Raw genomic sequence first — 23,094 nt, forward strand, 5'->3', positions numbered from 1 at the left:
ATGGGCAGATATCAGTAGAACTTGGTGGATCTGATATTAGAAGGAATGTCATGTGCAAATTTCTTTCTGTGGGGTCGTGGAATGTTTAGCCAACTTTCAGGAATCTCTTTTTTTTTTACTTTTTATTTTTGCCCAATTTTCTCTCCAATGTACAGCCAATACTTATGATCATCTTAGACAGAGATGGTCATCTCGAGTGAGTTGCTTAGCTTGTTTTAAAGCTTAGTAGTTTTAAAATATTGGATTATTGTCGATATCAACCAATATCAGCCTTAAGGTTTCAATATTGCTATACTGAAGTAAAAGTGACATTGCACCATCTTAATTATATAGTACAAACTTCTTAAAAAAGCATGGTTTGGTTTCCCATTAAGGTTGAATGATTTGGGGAAAATATCAACATTTGATTTTACTGAGCAATAGTTCTAAGTTCCCAGTGCCAGACCAAAAGCTCTGCATTTGTGGGTTGAATTTCCCCACTTATGCCTTGTTAAGACAATGGGGTATAATTAAAAATAGCAGCTCTTGCAATTTTTATATAAAAATGATTAATTGTTCAGCTCTATTTCCCATCATACTGGCTCTTTAAAAAAGTACAACTCTATCTAATTTTCACCCACAACGTGTCTGCCCCAAAGTCAGACCCACTTGTGTGCATTTTGTCCATTGAGGTGAACTTATAAGATAGAGAGAGCATACTCAGCCTGTGACCAAGTGTGAGAGTGTGTCTAGTGAGCATCTAGTGTGCATGATATCAGTGCGTGTGTGTGTGTGTGTGGGGCAGTGTACAGGAGTGTGTTCACGGCTTGACTCACTGTCTTTTGAGTCTTGGAGCGAGTCTTGCTTGACTGGGGTGGGGTCGCTCCAGGAGCGGTTGAAGCTCTTCGCCCTGCGCTCTGCAAAGGCTATTGGAGGTGGAGAGACAGTCACTCTCTCTCTTTCTCTCTCTCTGTCTCCATCACACACACTCTCCAATACTCCTCTCACACTGTGCCTGCTGAACAGCTGTCACACACTCCACAGGGACGTCTGGACCACCAACTGTACGCTGCACGACACCCCACACACACACACACACATTTCCCACCTTCTATCTATCCTGCATTTATAAACACACAACTGTGTCCTCTCTCTCTTACACAGTGCGCCCCCAAAACATAGTCTCTAACCATTATCCTGATGATCCCCTGGAGAAGAAGGACCCCCCCACAACACTTCCGAGGCTCACTACCTGCACAGTCACTTACACACACACACACACACACACACACGCAAGTGCACATACTTAATCATGCACACACAAACACATTCTAATTACAGAACACAGGCACATGACACTTACACACCCACAACAGCATGCATGACACCAGCACGAACCAAAACACAAGACCACATTTACAAGAAACCACAACCACTAATGAAGTCATTCACACTCTCATTAACAATCTGACTCACTCTGAGCTTTCATTCTTCTGCTGCCCACCATCCTAAGGTGCTTCCGGAAATTCCTGTACAAGAGATCATTTGGAGGAAAGAGGCAGAGACGGAAATATGGGAGGTGGGAGAAAAGAGAGGATGGCAGGAGAGAGGGAGAGGAGAGAGAAAGAGATGGTGGGGGATAAAAGAAAGAAAATGATGTAGGTAGAAAGCAAAAGGGAGAAAAAGAGTCAATGTCAGGTCAAATCTGATAATCTGATCAAAGCAGTTATAATCAGAGCAGTGACTGATGCTTGTGTCCAGAGAGGACAATGGCTAAGTGTTGGAGGTCACCCTCTGCAGTACACTTTGCTTTCACTGTAAGAGCGGCCCGTTCTGATGCTAATCAGGCGTTTTCATTCAAATGCCCCTCAGACAGGCACTCTTGACAGAGTTCTTCAGTAGTTAAATACAGCTTCTCTTAATGGCGTCTTCAAATCTCATTTCATGTATGTCAAGGGACAGCTATCAGGTCTCAAATAGGTGAAATTGACATAATTTCCTCTTCATCCAAATGCAGTCAATTAGCCAAAACATATGTCCACATTTTGCTGCTTTGGTTTTGTACTGGAGCTGTGAGGCTAATGATGCTAACAACTGATGGAAGCTTATACATCAGCAGTTACTATTGCACAAAGCGCATGCCTAATTCACCACACACCTGATTTCACTGGATCCTCTGAATTATAAGATCAGTAAAGAGTCAAAATTCAAAATATTTCTACATGCAAGCTAACACTGGCATCACCAAACTGCTAACCTCACCAAAACATCCCATACAAACCCACACATTTCAACAAATGTGGTAGCTAAGTTGTAGTAGCAGCTAACAGTTTGGGTGGCTTTTGGTTTAATAGACTTCCTTTCATTGAATGTCATTTCAAGGAGGAGCAGTGCTAGCATGTGTTGGTGGCATTATTCATAATTCATAAGATGCTTGGGGGAAAGTGGTGGGGGTATACTGTACAAAACGTTCGAGTTTGGAACGTTTGATTTTTGAAAATGCCATTTGATTTTCCCATAGACGAAACCTGCTTAGACCCAAAGTTCTTCAGTAATGAAATACAACCTCATTTAATGAAGGCTTCAACTCTCATTTCACGCCTTTTAGGTCCATGGTCCGTAGAAACATCAAATGTAAGTAAATATACACACATGTATGTGTGAGCTGGGAAAAGAGGGAGACATGAGCTGGGTACTGAATGAGCTGTTAAAGAGGAAAACTTCGCTTATGTACAGCATGGCTGTGGCCGACAACAGTTGGAAAACAAGGCAGCACGAGTTATGCAAAAGCAGTGCCTCTTTTAATAACGGTGAACACTACAATATGCTGGTTTTGTTAATAATCAGCCAGGCTCGTTGGTGTTGGTTTATCCAGCAGGGCAGCTAGCAATGTGAAAACTCATGTCTAAATCATCACACACTTGCCTAAAACTGCATAAAATGCCCTTTTTAGCTATGCAACAGATGTTTGTACATTTTTATAGATAACAGTATGCCAGTGCCAGAAGCCTGTTTGGGTTTACTAAACAACCCTAATACAGTTTGAGACAAGAGTGTGATGACTTAGGCTGCAGATTTAACAATGCTAAGTGGCGGGTATCCGCTTCTAATATTTGTTACTTACATTAGCCTAGTATAGCTCCACTGCAAAACTAAAACAAACATAAAACATGTCTTGGCTAACTGACTGCATTTGAGGCAAGGAGAATACTGTGTACATTTGCTTTTCCACCAAACTAGTCTTTTAATAGAGAGCTCAAATCTCATTTCCTGTCCCTTATAGGACTGCCACTTTAGGCTCCGGTATGTTCACTGAGGTCTACACACTGAAGCTAACATGTGTCTTTCCCTTGCCCTCAGTGCTTTGTGAGTGATGTGCTGAGAGATATGCATCAGCTCTGGCTCATGATCATCATTCCTCCACAGAAGCACCTGCCATACTGCCCCCCATGCACTACGCTCATAACCACTACAGAGGAGGGAGGGAGTGGGAGCGGGAGGAAAACAGACACACATCCTCCTGACTGTCCTCAGCTCTCTCCAGACAAATGAAACCAGGGTCCTACACCAAATGCCTGGTGTAGCCACACAGCAAAAACATGTCCTTTAGTTAGAATTTGAGAATAACTGCACTGTTCTCAACAATGCTGCTGGGATTTTACCTCACTGTTTTATTCATTGGCTTCTGTCACTGCTGTACTTCAAAATGGACTCATTCTACCATTATGACACTATGGTAAAGATAGCTAGCAGTTAGCATCTCAGATTCCACTGGTGCGATAAATTACACCTGCAAGTAATAGTGTGATTTGTTAATGCTAATTTGTGAATTCAGCTGATGTCCTCATCCACTCTGAAATACATCAATATTTCACATTTCTAAACTGTGTATCTATAGAAGTTGAACACTCAGAAGAATGAAGCCAGGCCTAAGCTGACTAGACTGATTTATGAGAGTTTTCACAGTCCTGTATTTGTCTGGGCTGGTTTGTAAGACTACGAACTGGAAAAGTGATATCTTGGCATTGTTGGCTTTGAAAGGCAATACAAAGTCCATGAAAACTGACTTGATGTGAGCTCAACTTGTGCAAATTTTCACCAATAGATTTTGCCATATTTGCCTCTCTATAGCTTTAATCAATTGCTATAGACCTCTGACATTTTCTACCCAAACATCGCTGTATCTAATAAATTGCTAGGTTGGTAAAGAAATACGAATTACTGCTACATGCAAGTGAACACTGCTACACATTGAATTAAGACTGCCAATCTCACCAAAACATTCCGCACAATCCAGCTTTGTCTAGTGTGGTAGTTAAGTTGCTTTAGCAGAGGTAGTTTACAATTTGAGTAGCTGGTTGAAGTTATTCATACTTCTGACTGCTAAATCACCTTTATCAGAGGATCCATTGACAGTCAAAGGTAAACTGTTTTTTGCTTACAGCAGTTGCAGTTTTCAAAAATACGACTCATGTTTCCCTCAGAGAAATGTACTAATATGGGCATACAGTATGGGCTTCTGAGCTCTATGTGAAATGATGACAAATTAGTGCATATAACTATAAAAGATGACTGACTAAAGGGCTAAAAGCAACAAGCTTTATAAGTGACTGGCAGACAAAACTAAATTAAATTTTAACAAAGTGATACACTTTAGAAAACAAAGGCCTGAAGGATAATATAGGCATATTCACACATTAAGACAAACAAAATGCATTAGCACTTGTAAGTTACTGCACCATAAAATTTCAGCTGCAAGAATCCTGAATGGCTAACTGTAAGCTTTCTTTACCATGGCAATGTGGTGTCACAGTCACAGAATTACAGCGTAGTGACTTGTGGCTAATTGGCAAAACGGTGACAGAGTGACAGTGTGAAAAAGTGAATTCGGGTCACATGCGCAGAGTGGGCTCACGTCAGAGAGAGAGAACGAGAGAAAGCGCACAGAGACTCCCTCTCTTCTTTGTCCTTTTTGCCGTTCTCGCCCACAGACTTCACAGACGTGTACTGCCTGCCTAATGAGGGGATGAAAGATAGGAGGAGGGAGAGAGGACGATAGAAAGAGAGAAAGAGAGAGAGAGAGAGAGAAGGGAAGCACCCTTCGCCCCCACAGCCACCAGAGGATGAGTCAGTGCCTTTCTCGGCCATATCGCCTCTCTTATCCTCGCTAACTGTTTCATGACTATGTCCATTAATGTTGCATGTCTTGTCTACGTACCATTAACACCCATGTTAACGGCTCCCCTTCTTTCTTTACATTTCTACTAGGGGTGGACAATATGATGATATCGTTATTGTAATAATTATGTCACAATATGCTTTTCTGAGTATATTGTGGGCATCACGTACTTCTAGAACACAAAACAGCTGCACAGTAGCCACACAAGGGCTGCTGTTTTGGATGGGCACAACAAATTCGGGAGTGTGAATTTCATTCTTAGGCTGGTGGCTGCAATGATGTAGTAACTTTAACAGTAGCTATGAGGCATCGTAAGCAAAAAAACTAAACCTGAGATACACAAAACTCATAATTGGTCATAAAAGAAAAAAAAATCTGAACTCAATTAAGAGAAAGAAGCAATAATTTCCAACAAAACTTTAATATTCTTGTGATATTTTTCTGTTATTTATTTCTAGATTTGTCTTTGGATTAAATGAGTTTACAGTTGGATAATTGTAGTTTTGCATTCATGTAATGTTGTGGATAGGCCATTCATGCTTCTAGTCCATATGCAGTGGTGATGGTCTTGTGAGGAGATTTTTCTTTCTCAGGTGAGCTTAGAAAATGCTTCATACCTATGGTTACTGATTAAACTGGAATTTGATTGGTCAATATCAAAAATAGAATTTCCAATGTTATATAATTTTTAAAGTTTTTATTTGTGGTTTTATTTATTAGTAAATGCACAACACTACTGCTATCTTATTTATACTCCTCTTCTTTTGTGTCTGCTAATTATCTTTAAAACATGCCCCACAGTTTTAAAGATGCCAATACTCAACTGACTCCAGAATGTTCTGATTGTGAAAGATGTGCTTGTGTGATTTTTGAGTGTACATACAGTTTCCAATTAGCAGTCATTCAAATTCTATTTTTTCCCCCACATGGACTGAATGAAGTACTGTTCAACAATCTGCATTTGAAATTTTTTCTTATGTGTACCTCTAATTCCACCACAATCATTGTACACTACATGGCCAAAAGCAGCACCTCCAAAAGTGGTCACCATAATACAAGTACAATAGCAACACAATAAAACAACCACCTAAAACGCAATATTATCCACCTAGCAACTGCCTGAGATACCACATCATTAACATGGCAACAGCCTAACAAGCACTTTCCCAACATCCTCGGAATGCATGCAATACTATAGCAAATGCTTAGCAACCTAACCCCCATGATACCATTGAAACCAACTAGCAACTCCCTTGCAACCACCTGGAACACCAAGATAGAGAATTGCTTAAACAGCACAATCACTTTTCCAGTTTGTTAAAAAAATGTTACATCTGAAAGTACATTTGAGCAGTCATTTTAGGTGGACCAATGACAAAAGTTGGTGGGCCTAGGCCAGCTCGGCCGAATCATACCATTGCAACTGCAGCTACATGCATCAAAAAAGACTCTTCTTATAAGATTTCTTATAAACAACCATTGTTCCTTGTACAGTAACTGCATAAATTGCGCAGTAAAAAGCAGCCAATTTTCAATTAAGCCATTATCTTATTTCATTAATATAGTTTTCATGCATCATGATAAAGTTTTCATTCAACTATTATGATGCGGCACAGTCCCTCTCTTGTCCCTCTAAATGCCCCTATGATGCGGCATTTATTCCCTCTCTTTCACTTTTCCCCCATATTCTGTGAAGTTCTGAAGCCCCTAGAAGTCTCCTCTATTATTTAGCAGCACATCCCTGTCACACTGACCTTCCTCAGCAGCAGCCAGTCATTGTGGGATGTGTCCCTCTGACTGCTCCAGAATGTCCAATCACAATGTTCCAACTGTGGACAATGATTACCACCTCCCTGGCTCTAACACCTCCGGTTACGCAATCATCTTACAACTGTCCTGTCTCTCCATCTCTCTCCTCGCTCTCTCCTTTGCCTCCTCTGTCCCCTGAATGACTGATTGCTGTGTGTCATTCCTCTCTCCTCGGATGGGGTTTCACTCCTGCCTAACAATGTAGATGCAAATCACCAGTGGCACGGGGAACTGTCTCCAGAGCAATGAGAATTCATTCAGCCTCCTTCAATTACATTTCTCTCATCTTCAGGAACTGCCTCTGATGGCATTTATTCACATAATGCGAGTCTCTCTAAAGGACACAGAGCACATCCAATATTGCCAGCTACGCTTGATCACTCACCCACCAAGAACTAGTTTACTTTTAACCACATTCCTTTCATATCTAATCTCGCTCCCTCAAATCTCAGTGATTGGACTACATTTACAACAGTCACGGCTTTATCATCCAAAACTACTGATAAGCTCTGAGTTTTACCTAAATAAATAAAAAAACAAGGGGAGGCAGAAGAAAAAAACATGCTTTTCCTTCTTCTATCTCATAATTCATTCATGGCTCAAAAACACAAAAGGGAAAAGCGCTCATGGTTGGGGGAAAAAAGCAATTTCAGGGTATGCTGGAACCATGGAAGACACTCTGAGGCATTACATTTCTGACAAAGCGTGACAATGAGTTCTTTTAAGTTTTAGTTAAGATCTATGTAATCAGACATTGCAATGAATATATCTAATGACATCTCACCTCCTGCAGTAACAAAGATTACTTAGATAGAAATAAGCTTACTGGATAAGTCACGCTGACTAGAACTACAAGCCAGCACTGCCAGAATGCTGCAGCAATACAGACTACTAGCAAATACAGGCACAGCTAGAGAGATAGACAGCCTGACTGGAGACAGAATACCTCTGGATGTCTTCATGTCCTTTATTTTCTTTCTGGATAACATGGAGCAGAAGTAATGCCTGTGATATGAATGATTTACTGATGACTCTGGACACTAATGACATGGTGGAGCCATTCAATATGAAGATGGCATGAGGTTAGCTTTGTGACAATCATCATATATAATGATTCATGGTCCTAACCATACTCTGCCAAGGAATGCATTCTTTCTCTCACAAATTTCAGAGAACACTGGCAAAAACCTTTTCAACTTGTCTTGAAAAAAAAAAACACGTACATTTTGCTATAAAAGAGAAATTGCAGTGTACAACTCAGTTTTATCAAAATACCTTAATTTAGAGTGCATTTTTAATTTCAGGTGATATTTATTTTATATGGACGTGAAAGGTCACAATGTTAGAATAGACTGGGTGGCCTTTTTTACTTGTGTACTTAGATGCACAATATTTGCATGGTATCAAATACATTGTCATTTTCCAATGTGCATAGTTGCATTGAGCTACAGTGATAAGCCACAGTGACTGGGCTCAGGATTTGGCTGTGGTGCCTATAGGAGTTTACAACCATTCAATAAAAGAAGGTTAACAGTGATTCATTCAAGGTAGAACATCATTCATGTGTTCTATCAAAGATGGGCTGAAAATGGTATCACTCTAACCCTCAGAGCCTTCTAGGCCTTCAGAGAAGATTTCTGGGAACTACCTGGAATTTTTAGTTCGTTTTTTTTTTTTAATTAAACTTTGTATTTACAGTCTGCAAGCATTACAATACTACTCTTATTTCATTGTTAAGTTTTGGATGGAGACAAATGGGTTAAATTTACCAAATGCAGAGTGGAAAGGAAAACTCTGCTCTGTGGTAGCTAGGTACATATACCTAAATGAGTTCTCCTATTGTTTAGAACTTTAAAACCTGAAGAGAAGGCTGTGTTAGATTATCAAGTGCATGATTATGAAGTAACAGAGGAATCAACATTTTATATTTTGATTTTCAATAGGAAAAGCAAATTTTATCAGAAAAAAATGTCACTCTAAGCCCCCTGGAAGCTGTAGATATGTCACTGACTGTGAATACAAGCAAGAGCCTAATCGATGGGTGTTAGAAATGGAAAACAGTGTCAGCAGCTCTATACCAGGACTCTAGTGAAAGAGTCACTGAGAAAATGCTATGAGGTAAATCATATGCTAATAAATCTGTCACAAGTTTGAAGTACACTGTAGAATGTCTTTTAGAACTTTCAAATGTCTGTGTTTAGTCCAGAACGACCAAAATAAGTTCATGCCTAGCACTAACAAACTGCTATAATCCTATAGGGACACCAGCAGAAATTAGTATCACTGTAGAGGTGGTTTTTTTCCTCATTTTTGACCAAGTTTTGGCAATTATGGCTTGAACTGAGGACTTAGATCAAATAGTCACAGTTCTTTGCACTGTACAAAGCCTGATTTCAGACAATGGCATTTAACTTATTCATTAGAATCAATGGCTTTCTTTATTCTACTAATCAGGAGTCAAGGCTGTACAATTCTGCCTTCAACACTACATCAAACAAGGACACACAGTGTTACTGATGTGAAAGACCATTTTATGAAACACCAAAAAACTAATAAGTGCTATTAGAGCCCCCTCAAGGAGAATCTTTAGCCTGGTAAAAGTGAGTGAGTGAGGTCTATGAGGTGGTTAACACCTAAAGATCACTGCAGAGCCTTCCAAAATTGTTTATCATACAGTATATAGAAAGTTTTCTCTCCATTAGCTTTTTATTAGACTTCAAAACAGAAGCGGATCTGATTCAGAATGAATACTGAGGATGCAATGCTCTAAATCACACTAGAGTCTCCTTGGTAACTTCAAACAGTCAGCCAGGAGAAACAGAGGGGGAGGGAGGGGTTACAGGGTGCAGAACAGGCGGCTGGGCGGACAGAGGGAGAAGCTAGTGTTTCACTGGCAAGAAAAATTATGAAAGATTTTACTTACGATATCCTGTAGAATAACAAGGAAGGGCACACATGGAGCAGACAGACAGACAGAGAGAGAGAGAGAGAGAGAGAGAGAGAGAGAGAGAGAGAGAGAGAGAGAGTCACTTTGATTACAACTGTGCTTTGGAGTGATTAAGTGTGTTTCTCTTATGTGGGTGTTTGTGTGTGTGGTCTGCTCGCTGTGTACTTGTCAACTTCCTGACTCACTGTGACACTGTGTGCGTGAGAATGTCACTAAAGAGCTGAGTGTGTGTAGCTGCAGCACCTGCAGCACCATCTGTCCCTGAGGTCACTACACATTTCAACTGAAAAGAGTGTGCAAGTATACTTCTACTAAAGTGTCTGGATGTCAGTGAATCACTCACGCCTGCATGGTTGTGGTAGCAGTCTGGAAGGAGAACATGTTCTCTTTGGGGTACCAGTGACCGTCATCTGTCAGGAGAAAAAGTGTGGTAGCCCATGTTAGCATGTTTCTGCTGATGTGAGTTACTTTGTATTTAAATGCTTTATAAGTGTGTTGTTTTGCACACAAAACACTCACAGGTCCACTGCACAGAAGGCAAGAGAGGATCACAGAGACACAGAGGAAAAGAGAGAGAGAGACACAAAAAATACAGACCACGGCACAACCAACAGATGACCCTTCCCACTGACAGGGGTTAAATTAGGCCAGAGCTTCAGCACGTTTGGCTTATATGAACAGCAAGCGGTGGTGAGCTCTGGTACTACAGTCTGATGAAAAGTATTTTGTATTTTTGTAATATAATTTTCATTAAATCCATTTAAAGCAATGGATCAGCACCAAAGATTAACCCAGTTGTAGTCAATCAGCAAACACACGCCTGGTGTCCAAAGGTTGCCTCTGTAGTTTTGCACAAGCTTATGTACCTAATAAGAAAACACAAGTAAGTCTGTGTGAAATTACTTGCAGTTTGAGGCAATTGTGATGATGCTAATCATACAGTCTGCACTTGATAACCATATTAACCTCCTATCGCTGGTGCAAAACTAAAGAGAGAAACTTCAGACAGTATGTTTTGTCTGAGCTACTACATTTGGGGTAAGGTGAAAACTATGTTAACTTATTTTTTGCCTGAAACATTCCTTAAACTACAATAACAGGCAGTTTTACATCATTCTATCAAGGTAGCTATAGTTTGTATAGGCAAATAAAATTGTTGTCCCTAAGGTAGCTCAATCTAATGTTCATATATCAGACCTGCTTTTTTAAATTAGATATCTAATTCATGTAATGATTAAAGATTCAACTGCTCCTAACTAGCTAATTATACACAGAGCATGGGACTAAAAACTTGCTTTTTAATCATGTTTCCATGATGTCAGTGCTTAGAACTCCATGTAACAACACAAACAATTTTCTTTCAGGTGCATTTTTCCATTGACTAATGCCCTCAAGGGCACACCTCACCTAGCTATTGCTAGATATAGTTAAATATATTTATGTTATCACATTTATTCGCAGTTATCAATGCTAAATGCTCCATATAACAAATATATAGAGATAGCACTGATCCAGTTGGTCTGATATCAACAGATCCAATCGAATTCTGTAACAAATTTAGTCCGAAACATCACAGACCTGCTTGTGACCCCAAAAAGTATGGTACAACATAAGCTAGGTCACATGATATGACCTATCTAAAAAGAAGTGCTTTGATTAAAAATAACACATTTTAAAGCTTAGTCGCTCATGTAGATTAAAAAAAAAACATTAGTATTGATATGAAAAAAGAAAAAATGTGTCATCTCTAATAATACATAACATATTGTCTGCAAAGAAGTAGGACACCTCACAAATCCCAATTTAACCCCTGTTGCACTATTCCCCTTTGAGCTCCTCTCTCTCCCCCTCTCTCTCTGTCCCCTCTCACCTCTGTCCAGCCCAGTCACCCGGTCCACACTGCACATCCGCTCTAGCGGCCGCCGGGGCTGCTTGCCTGCCTCTCGTGTGCTGCTCTCCAGGTCCAGTGAGCCCTGGCTGCGGGACGGTGCCCCGGAACAGGCCTCGCAGGCTAAGCCGCACTCCCTGGCCTCGCCCCAGCCGCGGATGTTGTGGGCGCTGACAGAGCTGTGGAGCGGCTGGGACAGGTGGTGGTGGTGGTGATGGTGCTGTTGTTGGGACGGTCCTGCGCCAGAGCTACTGGGTCCTGGGTTGGTCCCTCCCCCACCGGCGCCACCATGGTGGTGGTGATGGTTGCCATGGTGATGGCTGCCGCCGCCGCCTCCTCCTCCTCCTCCACCACCATGGTGGTGGTGATGCTGCTGGGTGGGTGAGGATGTCGTAGAGGAGGAGGCTGAAGGTTGGCCCAAGGTTTGAGATGTTGAAGGAGGGGCATCCCGTGCCCCCCTCAGCACCTCCAGCTCCAGGCTCTCCTTGCTGGCCAGCATGGCACTCTCACCACTGATGGTGTAGACACGGGAGGGCTGCAGGGAGCACTCCACGCACTTCTGCTGCTCCTCCTCGGCTGAGAAGCTGCGCTCCAGCGACAGGCGGCTTTTGGAGGAGGAGAGGGAGGTAGAGGAGGAGGGCGGAGGCGGAGGCTGCAGGAGGCCCAGTGTGGGGTTAATCAGGCTGGGATCAGCACCGCTGCTGCTGCTGCTGGAGGGGTCCTGCAGAGGATAGTTGTGGTGGTGGTGGTTGTTCTGAGTGCACACACTGTCTGGGGAGTCAGAGTCGTGGCCAATGAGGGTGTCAGACAGTAAGTGATCTACATTGATAAACAGAGATAGATACAGAGAGAAATACAAGACAGAGACAAAAAGAAAATCAAAGACAGATAAAAAGAAAAAAGACAAATGAGGTAACATTCACAGCATGGGAGTCTGTGACATCACAACAGTTAGATTAGAGTATGATTCAATGCATCATGAAACCACAAATTTCACCATAATTTTGGTAAAATTCAGTTTTTTTTTTAAATGAGTAAATCTCTGATCTGTTATACTGGGTCAGCATCGGCATAATTACAGACCTTATTAAACAGATCAGTTTAACGTGCAGGGATGTTTCCTAGTTCTTAGTCATTACAGAATTCCTGTAGCCTGCTTTGTCATGCACTTTATTCACTTCCCATATTGTTCATTCATTTTATGTTAAATGTGATATGTGGTCACAGCCCCATGTTAAAGATAACATGAGGTTGTGACTGCACACCACATTTAAGTTAAGATGAATAAATAATATAAAAAGTAAATAAAGTGTATGACAAAGAATAAAACACAGAAAATCATTCCATGCAATTCCACATGCACAGTACTGTGTAAAAGTTACCCTTTATTACCTTAATTTACAGTCAAACAGCAAGTAAGAACAATAAATAAAAATTTCAGCATCATAAGAGAGTAGCAAAAATATTTAGCAACTTTAATATAATAATTTAACATGTTTTGCAGTATTTAATGTGTCCACTGTTTGTCTTTATAATGGCTTCTTTTCAGTAGACTTGTATTGCTGCAGGGACATTTTTCCACATCAAGTTCAGTCTTAGAATTTAGTTGTAATTTTGCTTCTCATGGTCCAGATAATGCCAAACACATTCAATGATATTGAGGTCTGGACTCTGGGGTGGCCAGTCCATTGTAATGTAATTTGTGAAAAAAAAATCTTTCTCAGTAATGGCTACACTTCCACTGGGGTGATACTTTACATAGGTTCTTCTTCAGTACCTTTAGTTAGGGAACATAACTACCATATTTCATTGAAGCTATATATATATAAATATATATATAAAGCTGCTAGAAATAAATTATCACACCTAATGTTGAATCTGGCCGACTTCTCAGTCACACCTGGTTCAACAGCTAAAAATCTTGGCGTTATCATAGATTCAGATCTAGCATTTGATAAACACATATCTAATGTTACTAAAACAGCTTTTCTACATCTCCGTAACATCGCCAAGCTAAGAAATGCTTTATCCTTACATGACGCAGAAAAATTAGTACATGCCTTCATTACGTCAAGGCTAGACTACTGTAATGCGCTACTGTCAGGATGTTCTAGCAGTAACTTAAATAAACTTCAGCTAGTTCAAAATGCTGCAGCCAGGGTCCTTACCAAAACTAGAAAATTTGACCATATTAGTCCAGTCCTATCAGCTCTTCACTGGCTTCCAGTCAAATTCCGCATAGACTATAAAATTCTCCTGTTAACGTATAAAGCCCTACATGGGCTCGCTCCTGAGTATCTGAGAGACCTTATCTCCTATTATGAACCACCACGATTACTTAGATCACAGGGTGCTGGCTTCCTAGTAGTTCCCAAAATTCAGAGAAGCTCTGCAGGAGGAAGAGCTTTCTCTTATAAAGCGCCCCAACTCTGGAATAATCTCCCCGATAATGTTCGGGACTCAGACACAGTCTCAATCTTTAAGTCTAGACTAAAAACTTACTTGTTTAGTTTAGCTTTTGGTAGTTAATGTTAATTCCCTTTAGATAAGGCTGCAGATCCAGGGGTTCATGGACATAGTGAATTGTGGGTAAACTGAGATGCTGGTGCTGCTGTCACTCACTACATGCAATCACTCAGGTTTGTGGACGGTGGAGTGGGTGAATGCCAGTGTCTCAGGGAGCCTCCGTGTCTATGTTACCTTCTGGCTCTCTCCCTTTAGTTAGGCTGTCATATTCAGACCTGCCGGAGTCATTAGTCACACTCTGATAATTTTTTTACATTTTCTGTTCTTCATAAATCCAGTCTAAACTAATTCCTAAATCTTTCCTTCCTCCGAGTTACTGACTGTCCACCGGTCCGGCCCAATACTGATGGATGTCCCACCCTCAAGTCCCCCTGTCCCCCTGATTGACCAGACTGATGGAAGTTTCTGGAACGCAGCTTCTCCACTACAGATCACATCCAAATCTATATGAACTCTAATTGTTTCCACTGTTGATTATACACACCTGAATATATTAGAACTGCGTGGATGTAAAATTGACTTTTTAATGTTTAACTTCTAAGTTGTCTGACCAGTGGTAGGATGGTCCCCCCTTTAGATGTGAGTCTTGGTCCTCCCGAGGTTTCTTCCTCCTCCAGCTCTGAGGGAGTTTTTCCTTGCCTCAGCGCTCACGGGGGTTCTGTATATTCTGTATATTATGTTCAGTGTTTTGTCTGATTCTCTGTGCTGTGATTCCCATTTTTGTAAAGCTGCTTTGTGACAACATCAGTTGTAAAAAGCGCTATATAAATAAATTTGATTTGATTTGATTTGATATATAATAAGTTGTATGGAGAAACTATGTGGTGGAACACAGACAATAAAAACAATTCGATTATATATTAATATAATTTTAAACCCATTTATTTTCAAAAAGTGTCATATTTTAGTAATTTTGCCAATACGAAAATATTGGATTTGGTGGATTTTTCACTTTGAGATCGTTATTTTGCCCAAAGAAATGAATGTTTACTTTAAACCAAATTTATTATAACTGCTAAGAATCTCTCTAATATGCCAAACTGTTGCAGTTGGATTGACACTTTCAGATCCGTTTTTTAACCCTAGATAACAGAGAAGTGGCAATTGTACTGAGATGTGATTGCCTCGAGAGCTCCACTTAAAGCAGGCAAAGTGAGGAGAAAGAGGAGAACGAGGGAGGAGGAGAGAAGGGAAAGTCTGAGCTGACCTGATCCGTTCCGGCTCTCGGGATGAGTGTGAAGATATTCTCCAAATGCTCGGGCTGCTCTGCAGAGAGACACAAAGACAAACTCAGATCACACACAACAGTCAAACACGTAGCAGAAGCATCACATGTTCACCAGAAGCATCGCATGTTCACCAGCCATTTACAGTACTGTGAAAAAGTCAGACAGCATCTTTCTCTAATATCATTTATAGTCAAAACTATTAAGTACAAGTTACTCTTTTTCCAGCTTCAGTTTTTCGTCTATTTCCTTTTCTCAGTAAAAGCTTCTTGACACGCATTCTTTCAGACTCATGGTGTTGAGTCATCTTCTCACAGTGGAAGGATGGACAGAAACATGTGGATGTTTTCCAGATCCGAAGCAAGAGTTAAGCTTGATTTTCTCCTGTCTCTCATAGACGAAAGCTTTAAGTTCTGGTTATCTGATGGTGGCGGTACGGTGGTCTACTAGGTCTTCTCTATAACTTTTAAAGGTGACACAGAATGGAAAACTGTTTTTAAACTGGCATAGTTGAATAAGAAGAGTGCGGTACAAGGAACTGACACACTGTGCACCTCAAACACGTCTGTCTCCTTCTTCAAATGCAAATTCTGTATCTGCAAAAAAGAGCAGTAAAACAGGCCAATTCTAAAACCCTAAACCCTGTTAAGTAACAGACTTGGCTCATTAATATTTATGCTCCCAAAATTTACATACACCAGCCCACGTTCTAGCCCAGCAGAAAAAAATGATAGCAGAGCAACAGTAAGGAAAATGACAGACAGACATGTGCCATTCCAGGCTTTGAAGGCGATGCCGGCACTTGTCATTCTCTTCCCAAGAAACAGACCTGTCCATATGCATGGCTGATGTTCATCTTTAAACGGGACTGAACATTTCTGCCTATTCACCAGCTTCTTATGGCCTTCTGTTCCTCCTTAAACACTACAGCTTTTACAGGTGCCAGAATGCACAGGGCCAGAATGTAACTGTAACTGTTAAATGTAACCATTTAAGATGGAACAGAAAATTTGCAAAACAGGTTGGCGATTGGGAAGCCCACTTCAGTTCCCACATCCTTAACAGGATGCCAGGCAACTTTAATTGAAAACTGTTGGTCTGTTCTGCACATTTCACTTCAAACAGTTTCTCAAACGTTGGAAGCAAGGTCAAGCAGCTTCACTCAAATCAAGCAGCTTCAATGCAAGCTTCAAATCAAGCAGCTTCACTCAGCGTTTGACACTGAAGAGACTGAAAAGACCGTTTTAATATTATTAGCATCACAACCCCCAACTGCAACCTGTGAGTAACCATACCGTGTAATTTTATCAACCTTTGATGATCTTAAATTGAAGGTTTCATAGCGAGCAAACAACTTTAATTCACTTTGTATTGTTGTCGAGATCGAAAGCTAGTATAGGTAATGTTAGCTACTAGTGAGCTCCAAGTAACTAGTATTGCTAACTAAACAGTATGATGACCGAACTTATTTACACAGGCTCTTTTGACATGTTGCTTCTATGTGAGCCATTGCTATGCCTCACAGTAAACCAGCAGAGCTTATCAAAAACACATGAAAAAGGCTTGTTTCATTCTACCCAAATCACATGGTAGGAAATGGGAGTGCAATCTGGGCAATTTTTCACCCCAACCAAAGCCACATACTTTCTATGTAGACATTAGAGAACAGAGAAATTTAAAATACTGAATAAATCCATTCCTTAGCACTACTACTCAAGTATTAAAAGCTCTTATTTACACTTATTTTCTTTGTCTTAACATTTTCTTATGCAATCATATCAAATCTCCTCAGTATTTTCTCCTTAACTGAATGGTTTTAACTGGAAATTAAATGAGTAAATGTTGGTCTCTGACTTTTACACAGTACTATAAAGCACTACATTACATTATTTTCACTTTGCCTTTTTTAATTACGTCAAATGCAACTTGAATCAAGAGCTCATTATTGTAAACAATGCGAGTCATAAATTCAGCCTCACTGTCTCATCCTTATTGTACTTGCTTAGTCTAATTCTCATCAAGGCTGATGCAGTCACACAAACATCCCAAGTGTTTCACACATTTATAAAAGCGGCAATTCTTTTAGACTCTTAAAGTCACCTGCTAAGCTGACACCTGCCCAAGGCATGAAACGCTTAAATGGGGATCGTTTTAACACCCTGCAGGCGGCAGCAGGCTACACCATCTTAGTGGAGGTTTCCAGAGCTGGACTTGCTGATCTTTAAAGCTCTGCTCTTCAGTGGGGGAGAAGGAGCAGGGGGCACATGTCAGCTGAAAACAGGGTGGTGGTGGTGGGGGGTTCGGGGGGCACTGCCAGCTTTGTAGATGTGTGCCACCCACAGAGTCAGATGTAATGTGTTTATCTCTCCACTCCAGGCTTGTGAATAAGGAAATGTGGTGGAGGGAGAGAGAGAGTGGGGGGGGGGGGGGGGGGTGAGAGAGAGAGAGAGAGAGAGAGAGAGAGAGAGAGAGAGAGAGAGAGAGAGAGAGAGCACACAGAGAGCACAGACAATGAACATACTCCACTTTGATAACCTTTAGCCTCCACCCTCATCTTCAAATGAATGTCAGTACACTGCTAATTATGAGTTAAAGATGAGAGAAAGAGAAAGAAAAAAGAAACACATCTAGCTGCTTTGCCATGCTAGATGTGGAGTACTGACCCTGAAAATTGGTGTGTGACCCTGAGACCAACTGACAGTTCAATTATACACACTTGAAAGCACCAGTTGAGTTGCTTAATCTACATTTGCCGTACACATACCCTTAATGTGACAGGTGTACCAACTAGTGCAATTCAGAGATGTTTTACAGTTACAAGAGATTCCAAATTCTTAATTCATTGCACTTAATTCAAGAAGTTCAAGAATGTTTTACAATTCTTTAAATGGACATTTTCACAAATTCTGACATTTTTGTTTTCATTCCTGCAGTTTAAACACTGAGATGTAAACAAAGTCATTCTTGTGTTTTGATGTGAAATTGTTCATTGCAGAGAAAATGAAAGATTCACATTTCTCTACAGGGGAGGTCACAATGACTACAAGGAAAATGTAGCCTTTATATGTACTATCTAATATGACCAGTGAACCTAAACATGTCTTCTGAGTTTTAGACAAAGTGCTGATGATAGTGAAATAGTGATACATCTGAAATAAATCTGATTTTTTTGAATACAGTTTTGCGTCACAATACCCTGCATGTATTAAAACTACCAAAAGTGTTTTAGGCCCAATCCTCATCTCAAAACTGTTGGAAAATAACCATTTCATGTAATAACTTCCCTTAGAGAAATGATTCAGTCATATGGTTTATATTATTCTGAATGATTTTGTCTATTAAATCTAATCAATTTAATCATGCACAAATAAAAAAGAAAAACAAAAAAAATCCCCTTTTAGTGTATCTTAAATAACTCAGCCTACAGCAGTTTAGCCCCACCCATTCATTCTGAGGTTATAAGGAGTGTTTCAGCCTGGAATACTTTTTGAACGAGACAATGCAGGGCATCTCATCAGAACAGAGGTTACTTATGTTAACAGAGTACAATGTAAAGGAATTTGGGGCCAGGTTTTGAAATGGGTGGTCCTTTGTTAGCAGCAAAATTGTCGCAATCTAGCACCAAGGGTGCAAGTTGTGAACATACATGTATTCCTGTTACGAGATCGTATCTGGTCTAGCGAGAGAAATTTGTTTTTAATCTCCCTGCTTCCAAAAATGTCCCAATTGGGATCCGACATCTCATATTTGGCCTGAAACTTTTGGCTGAAATGAATGTCACTACTCCAGCTATGGGGAAATAAGTTCCTATTGGCTTACCGTTGTTGGCAAAAATTAAAGAAGAAAGCAAGACAGTAATTAGTGTGCGCCTGAGGGGGTTTCATCAGTAACCATCTATCAGACACCCTGAGGATCATGTGAAATGAGCTTAACAGATCAGAAGAGCAGGAGACTGCCAGACATTCTGCATCAAATTCACCAATGGAGTGCTGAATCTCAGCAATCAAAGCAAGCAGTCAAAAGCAATCAAAACAAGCAGCAATTCCACACAGTCAACCAGCAATTTAAGAGTCATGAACTGCTTATACACAGCGCAGATACGCTGAAAACTCAATCATCAAATTACAGCTTATCCTGATCCACATATGGAGCCATGTTGGCACAGAGGCTGGTGCGGACCCCTTGTGAGTCATCAGTGTTTAAAGAAGCTGTTCTGCATCCAAACAGCGTGGGATATAAACTGAACGGGAAGCGTTTAATGAGGCCAAGCTTTATCTGTGTTTGTTTCCATATTGCAGATAATGCCTCTACACAAACACACACTCGCACACACATACCGGAACTGCAATAAAAGTGTCAAACTGTGTCTTACGAGGGCAAGCTTTTCTTGTTTTTCTACAGTGAAGATAATACCCCTACACAAACACATATCCACAGACATGCCGGAACTGTGTATCTGCAATAAAAGTGTCTAACTGTGTACATCCCCTTTCCAAACACCCACAGTGCTCTCAAAACTGCAGCCTCCTCCACAGAAGCTGTCAGGCAGCCAGGGGATTCCTCTACAGGTGATTCCCAGCGGGGGCAGTAGCCCCAGGCCCACTGACGCCATGTCCCGGAATGCGAAGGCAGCTTTTGCTTCATCTGACACCAGGTCACATGACAGCGCTCTCAATTATTTAACCGCTGCCTACACCGGCAGTCTGAAAGCCACAGTCTCCATCTCTGACCGTAACGAGCACTCAGCTGCTTCTCACTTCTCGCTAATGGGAGAGCCAAATCAATCTGAAGAGCCACACAGTCTACTTTTCTGTGAGCCTCTGAGTCGAGAAGAATTGACCTATTGATGGTCTGCCTTCAAAGCAACTGTTGCCAATTCGGACAAAGACTGACTAACGGTGACTTGTAGTACACAACAGTTTTTCAATGCCTTCCACCACAAAAGAATAGCATTTTACCTGGAAGTTCAACATCTTGTAGCAAAGATTGCTACAATTTCTCATCTGGATAAATTGCATTTTTGCCACCATACTGTACATCTTGTCCAACCTGGCTACAGTGGCTATTCATACAGTGGATTCATTTCAAATCATCCTTATTTTGTATGAATGTGAAATGTCATACTGTTGTAACAGGTGTAGTGTTGTATGTAATTAAGCTAATGTATGCTACAACAACATAACTCAATATTATGCAGCAAATCTAAACTGCAAGGTAACTCCTTTAGCTTAAATGGGATTTTTGCCAACGTTCAGCCCAACCTTTCTAGTTTCTAGGAAAGGATGCGTTTGTGGGCAGGGCATGGACAGGCAGGATCAACTTTATTCCATGCATATGGTGCTGTGTATAAATATAGCTGTGCATATGTCAGAAAGACTCTGCCGTCACAGCCTCCTCCTCTGCCTTTCTATTCTACACAGTCACATCAGCCAGCGTTACATTAACTCCCACAGGCTGGATTGCAGGCATCTCCGTAGGAGGAGCTTTAACTGTAGAGCGGATCGTTTAACAAAGAGGAATTTACTTCTTTTTAGATGACTTAGCACATGCTCACATGCTGTTTGTGTAACTCTCCTTCTCTGCATGGTGTCATAATGAAAAGACACTTTTAGCAGTAAGAGGTAATTATCAGTTCCCTCTGACGACCTCACACACTGCTTCTTATTTTTCATTTATATCCACTGAGCTATGATTAAAATCAACAAGCCGCCACACGCTCCACCACCTGGAGAATTACAACATTAATAATACATAAGAAGAAATGCAGACGACTGTGTGAGGCCTCTGTCAGAGGAGGGTCCGAGAAATCAATGTTGGCCACCAGGCTTAAACATCAAATGTATATATGTATATATATGTATACAGTTGCAGATTGTAGTCAGTTGCAGATTGCATATTGTAGTCAGCTGCAAATTGTAGCCCGTCTGCTGCTGCATCCTCGACCACATCCATAAATGTAAAGGGACCAACATAGGACGACCACTGACTAGGTAGTAGATCATTCCTAGCACAGTAGTAACATGGTGATGTGTGTTGTACTGGCATGATTGTTGGGCTACAGGTGGGCTACAACCAATAATGGTATTCCTACAAGTGCATCTATATGGTAAGTGCAACTGATGAAATGAGTGTGTACATAGCCTCTTTTTGCAGCCCCCTTAAGTGGCCATTCCAAAGCAGTTTGGATGGTTTAGATTTATATCATGAAGTAAAATATTGTTTAGGCCTGTCCCAATTATTGCACAGTCACTATATAATAATTTGAGATGACTGCTACAGTCATTAGATTTTCTACAGATTACAGTCACTGGATTTCACAGTCATATTATGCTGCAATAAATACAATGTGAATGGGATGTGCTGGGTTTACACAAAACAATGCAAATAAGAGGAATCATTAAATGCCAATCACTGAGCAATATCATGGGTTTATGAAAACAAAAGAGTTCCAACTTCTCTCTTGGTGCTCTAACATGTGCTCTAACCTTATTACTCTCATTAAGACATGTGTCATCATTCTGTGTAGACCTTTGTGTGCACAAAATATTGACTCAACAGTTGAATGAGTGTTCGCTAAGTAAACATAGTTAACAAGTAACGTGGCTAATTTTGGATTCACATTTTAATAATTTCAAACTATGAACTACAAAAGGAAAAATGTAATCTTTAGTCATAATTATTTGATTGATAATTAATTGTCAGCTAAAACTTTGGGTTTGTAACAGCCCTAATATTTTCCCATATCTTCAGACTAACTAGGACACAGTTAGAACTAGAACTCTGTGTGTGAAACTGTGTGTTGAGCTGCTAGAGAGCAGCGAGGAGTTAAAGGGGTGGGGATACCCTGCTATGAAAGCAATTTGCACCTTTACATAAAGACTGCTGCTGATGCTTTAGTGAAAGCATGTAAATAGACTAGCAAGTCAGTGTATAACTGCTGTTTGAAGCTCTTTGAACTGAAGTTCTACAGCCATGTTTTTTTAGGTGTATTCAGTCCCCTGTTTCTGTCACACTCCCGCTTTAAGCGCTTTGGCAATACTGTGAAACACTTTTGATTTGATTTGCGAGAGAGCAAGAGGGTGAGAGAGAGAGAGAGAGAGAGAGAGAGAGAGAGAGAGAGAGAGAGAGAGAGACAGAGAGAGAGAGAGAGGAGAGAGCGCGAGACTATCATGAAAGCTATAAGACGTGTGAGTCTGTCATTGGGAAGGAATAATAAAACGAGAAGCAGAGTGGATGCCTGCATGCTGCTCTCCATGTGACAGGGAGGAATGAAGGAACGGGGAGCAACATAGTTTGTGTGAAAAGCAGGGCGAGGGCGACCAAGCGGAGGAGGCTGGGGGAACAATGGGGATGGAAAAACGGAAATATGCAGAGGGTCCATTAGCCTGTTAAAGATGAAAGAGTGTGAATCATGGTGAGAAAAGTAAAACGCTTCTGAGACCTCTAAAGTCATGCAAGAAACACTGCTGTGAGCACAGTGGCATTTTAAAACTTAAACACCAGTCACGCCGCAACAGCAAAGCCTAAACGTTTCTAGCTG

General features: G+C 40.8%; 1 protein-coding gene across 7 annotated transcripts in view; it reads right to left on the reverse strand.

The window, feature by feature from the left end:
• LOC108437395 (NMDA receptor synaptonuclear signaling and neuronal migration factor) overlaps nt 1-23,094 on the reverse strand; it is a 46,337-nt gene that overhangs the window by 13,482 nt on the left and 9,761 nt on the right. The window contains exons 2-7 of one of the 7 annotated variants that reach the window (XM_037545682.1): nt 15,536-15,589; nt 11,785-12,573; nt 10,258-10,324; nt 9,891-9,896; nt 1,456-1,508; nt 816-905 (exon numbers count right to left, since the gene is read on the reverse strand). In XM_037545682.1, the coding sequence (XP_037401579.1) occupies nt 816-905; nt 1,456-1,508; nt 9,891-9,896; nt 10,258-10,324; nt 11,785-12,573; nt 15,536-15,589 (1,059 nt within the window). Of the gene's footprint in view, nt 1-815; nt 906-1,455; nt 1,509-9,890; nt 9,897-10,257; nt 10,325-11,784; nt 12,622-15,535; nt 15,595-23,094 lie in introns of all 7 variants that reach the window. The other 6 variants (XM_037545679.1, XM_037545683.1, XM_037545680.1 and 3 more) reach the window with 6 other exon arrangements.

This window comes from Pygocentrus nattereri, chromosome 16, assembly GCF_015220715.1.
Source record: "Pygocentrus nattereri isolate fPygNat1 chromosome 16, fPygNat1.pri, whole genome shotgun sequence".
NCBI classification, from domain to species: Eukaryota; Metazoa; Chordata; class Actinopteri; order Characiformes; family Serrasalmidae; genus Pygocentrus; species Pygocentrus nattereri.